The sequence below is a fragment of the Neolamprologus multifasciatus genome, chromosome 4, assembly GCF_963576455.1.
Source record: "Neolamprologus multifasciatus chromosome 4, fNeoMul1.2, whole genome shotgun sequence".
Classification (NCBI taxonomy): Eukaryota; Metazoa; Chordata; class Actinopteri; order Cichliformes; family Cichlidae; genus Neolamprologus; species Neolamprologus multifasciatus.
This window is the reverse complement of record NC_140442.1, coordinates 28,924,589-28,937,217: the sequence shown is the minus strand read 5'-3', so window position 1 is coordinate 28,937,217 and position 12,629 is coordinate 28,924,589. Positions and strand designations below refer to the sequence as shown.

The following is a 12,629-nucleotide window of genomic DNA, read 5'->3' as shown; positions in this document are numbered from 1 at the left end:
CTTTGGAGAAGTCTTTCACCACTTTTCATTGTCAGCTAATCTTTGGTAATACAGTAGATATTTATTTAACAAATGAAGTAATAATATGTTACAGTTCTTCAGTCAGGAAGAAACGCAGGAAGGTGAATTTACCATGTAGATGGGCAGTATAAATAGTATGTTTTAATCTGGTCCTATTTATTTTGAACTGATAAATCATGTAGGAAGCTGTTTTGTTGACGTTTGTGTATGAGTGAATGTGGTGATGGCATCTTTGCTTGTCTTTTTGTAAAAGTCATTTGGACATGTATTATTTTGGATTTTACAGTCTACTGTTGCTTTTTACAGTGCAACAAGGGGAAGTCTGTGGTGCAGGTAGGCTGTACATTACACCTTAGCACCGAGGGTATTTGATAGAGGTGTGCAGGCAGGTAGGAAAGACACTCCCCCAAAGGGTTTGTCCTCTGTCTTCAAACAAGTGTTGCTCGACATTTAACATGTTTGGATTTGCTTTTCCGCATACATGATTGAAATTACCTTTGGTCAGGCTTGGAGAATCAAGCACGAAGCCACACCCTGCTGCCATTGGGAAAGGTCTGTATTAATTCTGTATCTTTCACAAGGCGGAGGTTTGTCATAGTGGAGAACCGTGTTCACACTTTAACTACAAAGGCTATTTGACTGAGGTGCGCATGCAGGTGGCAACAGGACTCCACTCAGACTCTGTCTTAAAATAAGTATTAGTGGATATTTGACATTTTTGGATTTGCTTTTTGAAAGACAAACGCTGCTGCTTTTCAGGAAAGCTGTGTATTATAAGCCAACTTTTACTTTACTGGGAAGAAACTGGTGCTAAAGTATATCTCCGTGTTTACATTACCTCATAGTGGCTGAACATGAGGTACTCTTGTAAGTCTTGTTGTGACAAGCACAAACACATTGTTTTCAACCTTTCTCAGGCTTCTGTTCCTCCATACAAGGCATTTTGTGGGTGAGAGAAGAGGCAGCTGCTGGTATGCATAATCTGATCTTGTGAAAAACATTCCTAATCTGTATTTGATGAAACAAGAATAGTTTTATGTGTATTGACCTTGTAGTCAGAAATGAAAATAGTATTTGTTGACTGCTATGTTTTAGACAGTACCTCAACATTAGGCTTTGAGATTACGTTACATTGTCCTTCCCCAGTGGAGAGGAATATGTTTGTTTGACAATGTCTCATCATTGTTTTTAAATTAATTGAGTTGAATTCAATATTATATGATTTTTATATATCAGATTTTACATCCACACAATTAGCAGAATTTGTAAAATTCTTATGTTCACGTGTTCTTCACCCTTATTTTGGGTTTCTCTGAGGAGCCAGGCAGAGGAGCTTTTCTGTCTTTCTCACAGATTCTCCTCACTGTTTATAAAAGGAGGGCATACCTTACACTATAAACAAAAGCAGTCACGTCTTATACCAGTTTTTCTGGCTTTAACTGGAACCCATTACAATCGCTTCTGTTACTGATATTGTGTGCAAGTTGACAGAATTTTTAGTGTAGTTTACTTACACTCATGGCTAAGGAATGTAATGACTACTTATTCTAAGTCAGATGTACCCTTTACTTAGAAAAGACTCATTCGAATTAGAGGTAGAGGATTCTACCAAGGAGCAATCAAATACTGCACTAAAAGAAAGCTACTGCACTGAAAGCATGTGCTTTGAGTCCAATATAATAATAATAATAATAATAATAATAATAATAATAATAATAATAATAATAATAATAATAATACATTTTATTTATTATTTTATAGGCACTTTTCAAAACATTCAAGGAAAACTTACAACTAAATAATTGCAAAATAACAAGTATGCATAAATTGACAGTTGAAGGCATCATATTATTAAAATCCAGCAGAATAGGCAAGCTTCAATTTTCTTCAGTTTCATTCATACAGCGCCAAATCACAACAACAATCGCCTCAAGGTGCTTTATCTTGTAAGGTAGACCCTACAATAATACATACAGAGAAAAAACCCAACAAACCCCCTATGAGCAGCACTTTGGCGACAGTGGGAAGGAAAAACTCCCTTTTAACAGGAAGAAACCTCCAGCAGAACCAGGCTCAGGGAGGGGCGGGGCCATCTGCTGCGACTGGTTGGGGTGAGAGAAGGAAGACAGGATAAAGACATGCTGTGGAAGAGAGACAGAGGTTAATAACAAGTGTGATTCAGCAGAGAGGTAGTGGTAGAGAAATAATCCAACTTTAAAATAATCTCTAAAACTCTTTGGCACTCTGTCTGTCATCATCCTGGGTCCTTTTGACCCAGCGTTTTGTGTTTTCTATTAGTGATTTTGGTTCTGTTGTTCCTTCTGTTTAGTGTATTCTGTTCTGCCCATCTATTCCTGTGTTAAGTCCACGTTTCCTAGTCTGTGTCTTTGCGTGTGTGTGTGTTTCCTGTTTTATTGTGAAGGTCTGCGTCTTATGTGAGTGTTTTCAGTTTGCCTCCCTAGTCTCGTCACGTTAATCACTCCCAGCTGTGTCCCCCACCTGCGTGTAATCTCCCTGTGTTCTCTGAGTGTTTTTAAGTCGTGTCTTCTGTCTTAGTCGTTGCTGGTTCGTCTGTGTCATTTCCCCTCCGTTTTCCTGTGTATTCTGGCCGCATCATTCTCCCTGCTAGGTACCTTCGTTCGTGTTCTGGCTTTGTGTTTAGTTTTAGTTTTCCCAGTTTAGAGTCTTTTACAGTTCTGTTTTTCGCCACCCTTTTTGTTGTACTTCACCTGTTGTTAATAAAGCTCACCCTCCACTTAAGCAGTCTGCATCTTGGGTCCGTTACTATCCACACACGGCCTGCCTCGGCACCCCGTGACACTGTCACCACATCCACAAATTTAATTTCTGGCACATCCTTCATAGTTTTAGGATTATTCATAAAATCATCACTCACTGCTATCTCTGCTGATTTAATGTGTTTAGCAGTTACATTTTTCAGATCATAAAATGTCCTGACAACTAACTTTCTATAACATTAGTGCTTTTGCGTGTGTCTGTCTCCACAGATGTTTTTCAACAGATTTCAGCTGCTTTTTGCTGTTTGCCTGATGATCCTGATGGCGTTCTATTTCATAGATTTTACTAAATATCGTGGAGAGCCACCCACTAAACCAGAACGAAGGTATAACAAACTCTCTTTCTTGATGCATGCTCAATCATCCAGGTAACTAAACTGCAAGTTTCCCCAACCTGCAGTCAGCTGAGACTGAAGAAGTCACTTGGATGAGTGACAAAATGTTTCTCCCACAAAACGCTACGTCCAGATGAACACAATCAACTTTTGGAAACCAACTCTCTGTGTGTGGATATGAATTCTGCCTGCTTCTAATTTATTCTATGTAACATTTGATATTTTTTAGCAGTATTTCTAAAATAAATTGTTTAGAATGATCAAAGACATACCATCCTTTTTCATATTCATATTAGTAGTTTCAACAATAATGAAAGCAATGACAGGCAGGCACAGGTAGTCAATATCAATACCATGAAACACATTTTTTATAACCTGCTTTGTCTTGCATGTCCATTCAAATATACCTGCAAACCATATCATGTGCCTCAAAAAGTCTTTGCATGGTTGATGATGAAGAATTATATAAGAGGTCAATCTGTCAAAGAGTTGCACTGTGTCTTTTATGATGTGAAAAAAAACATGATAGGATGCTGAGAGAGAAAGTTTTGTATTTAATGCGGACAGAGAAGCATGTGTATGAAGACAGTGGGACACCTGTGAGGTGTGCGATTGGAGTGACTGAAGCGTTCAATGTGGGGATAGGAATATATCAGGGATGAGCTCTGAGCTCCTTCCACTGTTTGCAATGGTGATGGATAGTCTGATAGATGAGGCCTGCCAGGAGTTTACATGGATTTGGATGATTGCAGATGACATTATGATTTGGAGTTAGAGAAGAGATCAAGTTGAACTTCCCTAGGTTGGGTCTTTAGAAACTGAACAGCAAAGTAATCAAACACTGAATGTATTAAAGAATGGAGTGGTAACCATACAGGACTTCTATATAACAGTCATTCTTCAGCATCTTTATCCTACAGCCATGTTTCCAGGTCATCTGTAACCAGACCTCTACCTGGTTCCTGCACCTGTCCTCAAGGCTCATATATCCTAAAAGATCACCTCCCTAAGGAGCAAAGTGAGGAGCTAAAGCAGCGACGAGCTATGGAGTTTCAGCAGAACAAAAACAGGTACCAGCTCCACGGATAGAATGCTGGAAATTTTTATTTTCCAAAACATCAGCATGTTATGAATAGAACAGCAGTATAAAACTTGTGGGTTTTGACCATTTAATCGTATACTGTGTGTGTGTGTGTGTGTGTGTCAAATATAAATGGCAGAAATTGAACAATTTTATTTCATGTTATAAGTCAAGAAGGTAATCTGTCTTTTCCTCTGCTCACACCTCGTCTCTTCAACAGGACAACTTCAGTACTGTCCAGACTGTTGTTGGCCTTGCCTAACTCTCCTCTGCAGTATCCTATCCAGGGTTACACAGTGCAGCCTTTGACCTCCACTGTCATACCAGGTATACTGGCTTTAATATACAGAGCACTTTGTTACTGTTTACTGTTATTAAATTGAATGAATTGATCGTGCACAAAATAATCCCTGTGTGCACGATCAAACATGGGAAGCTCATGTTTATTGTGCTCCCCACATATTGAATTTGTGTGGCTGTACCCTTTCCAGCGAGTTCAATCCCATTACTCTCCTCTCCAAACCCTGCACACCTCTTCTTCGCCCTGGCAGCTACTGAAATAGCTAGGGAAGGTGTGGTTAGCATGGCTACAACGTCACACCGTCAAATTTATCTCACTTTGATCCGTGGCTTAAGTGATTTCTATATAGAGGATCGTGGGGTTTTCCAGGTTCTCCGAGAATGTTCACTGTACCCTGGGCCTGTGTAGGTTTTTTGGCTCCTTCCCACAGCCCAAAAAAATGCTTATTAGATTACCAGGTGGTTCTTAAGTGAACATGCATGCAAGGTAAAGTGTTTATATTATAGAGTCTAAAGCACTGTGTGAATGTGTGAAATACTTTTTAGAAAAACATAAATCTGGATACCCCAAACCATTTGTCTTACCTAATCTACTTGCTTTGCAAAGTTTAGTCTTGTTGTAAACTCTAAATTTGAGTTAATTATGTGTCTTCTCATAAAAGAACTGATTTCATTTCCAGCTTTAGGGCTGCATGCAGAAAAAAGAAAGAGCTACAAGGTTGGTGTGACATCACAGATGAGTTGGGGATTTCTCACACTGATGCCACTGTGGAAGCTTATTTCCACCACAAAAAAACAAAAAACAAAAACCCACAACCAGACAAACAAAACAAAAAACAAACAAAAAAATGATCATCTATGAGTAAGAATGATGGTCTTAAAGTCAAATTGGTCATCTTAAAATTTTGTGTCATTATCTCCAAATTTCAAGTTAGGCATTTTCATCGTATTAACTTCTGAGAAAAAGTCACAATTCTGAGATAACTCAAAATTGTATAATTTTTGCCAATCAGTTGCCAAAAAGTATCAATTCATTAATACTTTTTTCAGTGGTGGAAACGAGCTTTCATATCTAACTGATGGTAAAGCATAGTAGATGTTGCCTGGTCTAATCAAGATGGCTGCTGAAAGTGTAAAGTTCATACTTCAAGGGGGATTCTGATGTATTTAACTTTCAAATCCCTAAATGTCATTAAATCCAACGATTGTGATCCTACAGCTGATGTTAACTTGATCCTTCTCTTTGTGAAACAAGGACAGAAAAAAATTACATTGATAACTTTGCAAAACTGATTATGGACAAGACACATGTTTTTTTTATATCATTATTATTTTACAGCAGCCATCTTGGTGTTAATCTTGTTAATCTAATATATTAATCTCAGTTTGCCAAGACTAATTTTAAGGCATGGACTACATAAACTATTGCATGCTATTACTCAAATAACTTGGTAACTTTGTAGCAAATACATTGGTATACATAATCAGCAAAATCAGAAACAGCTTTCTAAAAAGGCCTGCCCACATCAGGTCTTAAAAACATAAACATGTCATGTGATTTTAGTTCAATCTCAGTGATCATAAAGGATATTTAGCAGTAGTGTCATTTACATAAACTAGCATCAGTTTCCATGCTATTTTCCTCATTTTGCTACTTGACAGTTAGCTTGACACCTATATCAAACTAGTAGATATTCCCATAGGCATTTGTAGTGTTTCTTATGTAGCGCCTTCTACTCTTCTAGAGCACGTTCTTTATAAAACATGCCTAATCTGCCCATTCACACAAGAACGCTATGCTTTAACGTTCACACTCTGAGAGAGTTGGAGAGCACCTTGGGGTCAGTCTTTTGCCCAAGGATATTTGGCTTGCAAACAGGAACAGCCATGGATCAACCCACCAACCTTCCAATTAGCAGATGGCCTTCTGTACCTCCATAGCCAAAGGCATTCCATTGTCATCAAATGTTTCATAACAAACATGATTTTCATTGAAATTCTTTCTGGTGAAACCTGATTGTGAAACCTGTGTTCTGCACTATCTGCACACTGTACCAGTAAGGGTATAGTTAAGACATAGTTCCATCTGCAATACCTGAGAAAATCAGAGTAACCTAAACCTGTTTCATATACAGCTTAGTGTAGCTATTATTGTTTAGATGATTGTATAGGTATCAATATTCTGCTTCACATTATTGAGGTCTTTTTGTTGTAGGTGGTCTTAAGTGTGTCTAAAGGCATCCTCACAACTGAAATAGGACATCAAGACGTGACAGTCAAAGGTGAGAATTGACTGTCAGAACTAAAGTTTATTTTTAAACTGGTGAAAAAATCAAATAGTTTAAATTATAAGGTGTATGGGGCATTTGATGATGTGTTCTTTTTAGCCCAACTCTCCTGTTTCATGGAAGGGTCAGTAAAAATGTTTCCTTTTTCTAGTGGTCGTCAAGCAAATATGGGTAAAGCTGATCTGGCTAAGCAAACTTTCATACTGCTTTAGAAACGTAAAAACTGAGTATCATGTATGATAGTCACACTGTGTTATACGATCATTACAACACAAAACGAAGTTGCTACATTGGCTCTTACACATTAACATATTAACCAAGTTATTGTAAGACTGTTGTGAAATTCTTGTTTTTTTTATTAATTCACAGGTTCTGGTGAGAACAAACTGATAATTGAATCCAGTAACCTGGTAATCCTCAACAACCTGCTGGCCAAAGTGTCGTATACCAGCACTATCTACCATATAAACACTGGAGACCTTGGTATGTGTCTAAGAAATGATAAATGACCTACAATTTCAAATTTTGATATCTGTATGTTCTTTTGTTTATGAACTTTCTCTTTGCTCTGAATGTAAACTTCTAACATCTTTAACATTAAATGCAAGCGGATTCAGGTAACAGTGAAAAGTGTTTTCTTAATTTACTTTTGTTTTCTCCACTTTTTCTATAGCCACATTCCAGTTTGAAAACCATGAAGCGGTGTTCCCCATTGCCATCAAACAGCCTCATATACCAGTCCTGTACGACACAGGGACAGGTAGGAGTGCGCTTTTTACCAAGATTCAGTCATGAAATGCTTATTATTTGTAAGTACGAGATACAGCCTGCTCTAGGTGTGTGGGCAGGTAAAACCTATGACTGAAATCTTACAGAGAGAAGAGGAAAGATCAGTGTGTATCCTTTTCTTCTGACCTTTTTCTGTTCTGCTGTTTAATTTTTCTATTGACTGAAGAAAAGTGAAAATAATTTGCTTTCTTTCGCCTTTTAGACATTAGTTCTCAAGTCACCATCACCACAAAGACTTTCCTGCGCTACAGAGAACTGAAGGTGTTGTTGGACAGCATCCGAAAATTCTACAACAACATAAAAGTGATTATTGCAGATGACAGCTTAAAACCAGAGCCAAGTCAAAGAGAAAACATCTTACATTACATCATGCCTCCAGCACAGGTATGTGTGGTAGATCCAAGAATTGGAACCACAGTTGTGTTTTACTAAATATGCAATTGTAACGCAAAGTTATTTAAGGACTAGTTTTATTGCAATGGATGAGTTTACTGACTGACGCGCAGAAGAAGTAGTTCTTTATGGAGCCTAGATGGTGTGAATGATGAGACCAAAAACTGCAATATCTTGTGCCAAAAATATATTGAAGAAATGGGGGAAAGGGGAAGTGGAACAAAATAATTAATGCAACACACAACATAAACGAATGCCCACAATTAATTAGAAAAGTAATTGCTGTGATTTTCTGTGCAAGAGTCCTTTTGTTAAGAGTCCTTTTTGGTCCTTTTCTTTTTAAAGTTCACTTTTAAGGTATTCCTCCTTAGGGTGCAGCTTCATACAATGGGGAAATATGTCCGTAATCCAAAGACGGCAACGTGGGGGAAAAAACAAAGAATGGTCCTACCGGCTCGCCACTTCAATATGAAGAAGATCAGTTCAAAGGGGGGAAAAAAACCTGACCACTGAGGTGAAATGAGTTTATAGATGAATTGAGGGGAGAAAACGCCTTGTTTTCCAACGCCGTTCTAAACGCCATAAGCTTACAGCCACAGCAGGAGTCGAACCTGGAAGTATCCCTCCACAGCCGGTTTTCAGAGTTGCCGCGACGTGGAAGGAGCCAATCAGGAGAGTGACCTCAAACCAGCTGACGTGGGTCATGTGACAGGGAGTAGTTGATATGGGTTACACAATGTTGGTACAAACTGTCAGTTTGAATTTTCTACAAAACCAGATAAATCTCAGATATAATTCAGATTCCTGTATGTATGAATTTAAAATAATAATTCCACCTATGGTGGAGCCGAGTGTGAAGCGGTGGGAATGAGCACCTCCAAATCTGAGACCATGATCCTCAGCAGGAAAAGGGTGGAGTGCCACTCCGCTGACGCTGTACTGGTCTGTTGTGATGAAGGGTGAGCTGAGTGTAGAAGCGAAGCTTTCAACATACCAGTTGATCTACATCCCTACCCTCACCTATGGTCGCAAGCAGTGGGTAGTGAGTAACAGAATGAGAAATGGGCTTCCTCCGAAGGGTGGCTAGCCTCTCCCTGAGAGATAGGGTAAGGAGTTCAGCCATCTGGGAGGGGCTCAGAGTAGAGTAGGGCTCCTTCACATGGAGGAGGTGGCTGGGGAGAGGGAGGCTTGGGCTGCTTCTTTCGTGACACAATCCCGGATAAGCGGAAGAAGGTGGATGGATGGATGAAATTTGTTAAGTGCTAATAAAACAAAAAACAGTGTTGCTTTACAGTGACTTTTATTGTATTGATCACTTGAGAGCACCATTACACCACACTGTAAAAGATTAAAATGTTAAGATTAAGATGTGAAAGATGTTTCCTTCCTCAGGGCTGGTTTGCAGGCAGAAATCTGGCTGTTTCCCAGGTAACCACCAAGTACTTCCTGTGGGTGGATGATGATTTTGTGTTTACAGAGAAGACAAAGATAGAGAAGCTGGTGGAGGTGATGGAGGCGAACCCTGAACTGGATGTGGTGAGAATGAAATAGCTCACATAAAGCTTTTGCAGTTTATTTAAAATAATTTGAATAGAACATTAAAAGGTAAATATAATACACCCATAAAATACACATGTTAGACTGATGTAATCCTTTTTTCCTTTATTACATCTGATCTAGTTAGGCCTTTTGGACCATGTAGCATGCCAACGTTTGGGGTCTTAACTTCACAGTAACTTGCATGGAGCAGATCCTTTATAATCAATGAAGACAAAGGTTATTCTAGATTTTTGGGTTTACTGTAACATCTATTATTAACAAAGATCCGATGAGCAGTTATGACCAGGCACAATAAAGTAAAGTTGGTGGAACCAGCTTCTGGACAGATGCATAGGTTACCTGAAAGACTAGTCTCATTTCTAGATTTGCTTTTCAAAAACAAACATGACAAGTAGTGTCTACCTGAACATCGACTGAACAATATTGGAGCTTGCAGTGAAACACTTGCTGTTTTGTAACAAGATGTTGTGTTTCTTTATTTGTATTAGGTTGGTGGGTCTGTAGAAGAGAACCAGTTTTATTTTACTCTTATATATGAGGAAGGAAAGGAAAATGAAGGTGGTTGCCTATACAGAAAGTCTCAAGGAAAATTTCACTCACTTCCTGGCTACCCACAATGCTTTTTGGCTAATGGAGTGGTCAACTTCTTCCTGGCTCGTACAGATGCTGTACAGAAGGTGGGTTTTGACCCTAAGCTACAGCGAGTAGCACATTCAGGTAGGTCCAGATCTCAAAGAAGTTTATATTACAAATGACAGCAACAGAATTTTGTGTTAAATATTAAATTCCAATTTCTAACTCTAGAGTTTTTTATGGACGGTCTGGGCTCTTTGCTGGTTGCATCCTGTAGTCACGTATCCATTGGTCATCAACCCAAAACAGCCGACAGCCAAAGTTCTCTATACGACAAATATAGATTCCCGGGAGAAAATGATGAAGAATTCAAACTGCAGCTTCACTTTTACAAAAACAACCTTAAGTGCATTACATATGGATAGAAGATTCATTCAAAGAACATCAGCGTCACTTGTAGCGTCATATTGTTTTGTCATGGTCCCAGGGTTATCTGAGTTTAGGATTCTCAGTGAATATAGCCGAGTTTGGCTCTCTGTTTGGATTTTATTCATCAAGATTTTTTTTCTTTATTATTCTTATAGAGTTTAATATCTTGTGATGCTGGTGACACTGAATTCTGTTTTTACTTATTTTCTTTTGCTGTTTTGTCATCCTGTGTTTTCACTCATGCTTTCATTGTAAATCGAATACACTGAACTTTAAAACTTTATATATCTTCACAAAAGTAAAAAACACGGTAAAATCAACATGACTAATAGATGTTGTGAGTCATTTATCTATGCCACATATGTTTATATTTAATAAAACCAAAGAAATAAATATACATGCTGTACAAGAATGTCATAACTAGGGATGGGTATCGAAAACCGGTTCTTGTTGAGAACCGGTTCCCACTGTTTCAATTCCTTGGAATCGTTTGCCATTTTTGCAAACGATTCCCTTATCGATTCCAGTCGCCCCGAATGACGTCACCACGTTGCGGAGCGTCACTTACCTGGCAGGAAACATGGCGGCTCAAACGCTAAAAAGTTTGGTTATACTTTACGAGAACGGATGACAACAGGGCAACTTGCAATACTTGCAAAGTAGATATTTAATTTAATGGAGGAAACACTACGAATATGCAAAAGCATTTGCTCACAAAACACACGATGACCTTAAATGAATGTCGTGTTTTTAATTCCGCTCCGGACTCGTGAATCTCAACCCAGCAGCGGCGGTAACGTTTGCACGTCCTCTCCCGTTAATACGGCAGGTAAATAATCAACTAACAGTGCAGATTATGTTAGCGCGATCTGCCTTATTACAAAACCTGCCATTACTGTGCATTTAGGTGACCATGATGAGACAGACAGAGTCTGGCTCAGATGCTGGCAGTTCTCGCTGCAGTCTACCGGTAGCGTCTCCTTTCAGGCCAGGATAGACGAATGTCACCGAGCTGTGACTAAGTTTGTGGTCAAAGGCTTGCACCCATTTGCCACAGCAGATGCCCCCGATTTTCGGTAAGTGAATGTGTTTAATTGTAGGCAGGGACATTATTGGATATTCTTGTGTAATTGCTACTGAATAATTTATGTTATACTTTGTTATTGCTACAGAAGAATATTTATTTTATTATTTTACATTCACAATTTTTTTTCCTGGGGACCCTGTGACACCCCATTGAAGAGCCGTAGGTTGGATCTGTTAAGATCACACTGCTGGGTTTGTAAGGCCATGTTACTCCTAAATTTCTATCTTGTTCAAAGAGAAGATATAAAACAAAGATCTAAGCTAATTGACCTTAGTGTTCTCCTTTTTTAAAAAAAAAATAATCGATAAGAGAATCGATAAAGAATCGAATCGTTAAACAGAATCGAAAATGGAATCGGAATCGTGAAAATCTTATCAATACCCATCCCTAGTCAGCACAGTAATAGTTAAATTTGCCAAGCCAGATTCTACCTTTATTCTACTAATTTGTAATATCTCGTGGTTGTTGGTTGTTTTCATTTGCATTATTTATTTTATTTTTTTAAGTTATTCTCGTGTTTTTTTTTTCTGTTATGCTCAGTGATCACTTCCTGTCATTTATCACCACAGTTTATTTGTTCCTCCTTCCTTTCCTTCCCACTTTCACCAAAGTGCTGCTCATAGGGGTCATATCATTGTTGGGTTTTTCTCTGTATGTATTATTGTAGGCTCTACCATACAATATAAAGTTTCTTGAGGTGACTGTTATAGTAATTTGGTGCTGTATAAATAAAATTGAATTGAATTGAATATGAAGATATGGTGATTTAAGTCCACTTTGCACTGGTTTCATAAAATGAAATTGTAGTGCTCATTCTGAAGAAGGTACTGAGAAAACCATTATTTGAGCTCAAAATATTACCTCTTTTAATTATGAATCATGATTAGTTGACATTTATAAACACTATTTATAAGTAACTGCATTGGGGGGGAAACTGTGACATTACGGTGATACTGAATGGCGTTATCATTTAAA

At 38.3% G+C, this 12,629-nt stretch overlaps 1 protein-coding gene across 3 annotated transcripts; it reads left to right on the top strand.

The window, feature by feature from the left end:
- Positions 1–393: 393 nt before the first annotated feature.
- Positions 394–12,403, top strand: LOC146520761 (beta-1,4 N-acetylgalactosaminyltransferase 2-like). Of its 3 annotated transcripts, none has more exons than XM_085158264.1 (12): positions 394–992; positions 3,030–3,145; positions 4,075–4,224; positions 4,456–4,562; positions 5,216–5,253; positions 6,751–6,817; positions 7,193–7,306; positions 7,497–7,583; positions 7,815–7,996; positions 9,398–9,541; positions 10,054–10,282; positions 10,370–12,403. In XM_085158264.1, exons 2-12 carry the CDS (start codon positions 3,030–3,032, stop codon positions 10,561–10,563), a joined length of 1,428 nt encoding a protein of 475 aa, XP_085014390.1. In that variant the 5' UTR covers positions 394–992; the 3' UTR covers positions 10,564–12,403. The 3 variants fall into 3 exon arrangements, with proteins under 3 accessions (XP_085014390.1, XP_085014389.1, XP_085014391.1); XM_085158263.1 differs by having other exon boundaries at positions 395–573; XM_085158265.1 differs by having other exon boundaries at positions 395–3,145; positions 4,087–4,224.
- Positions 12,404–12,629: the final 226 nt, after the last annotated feature.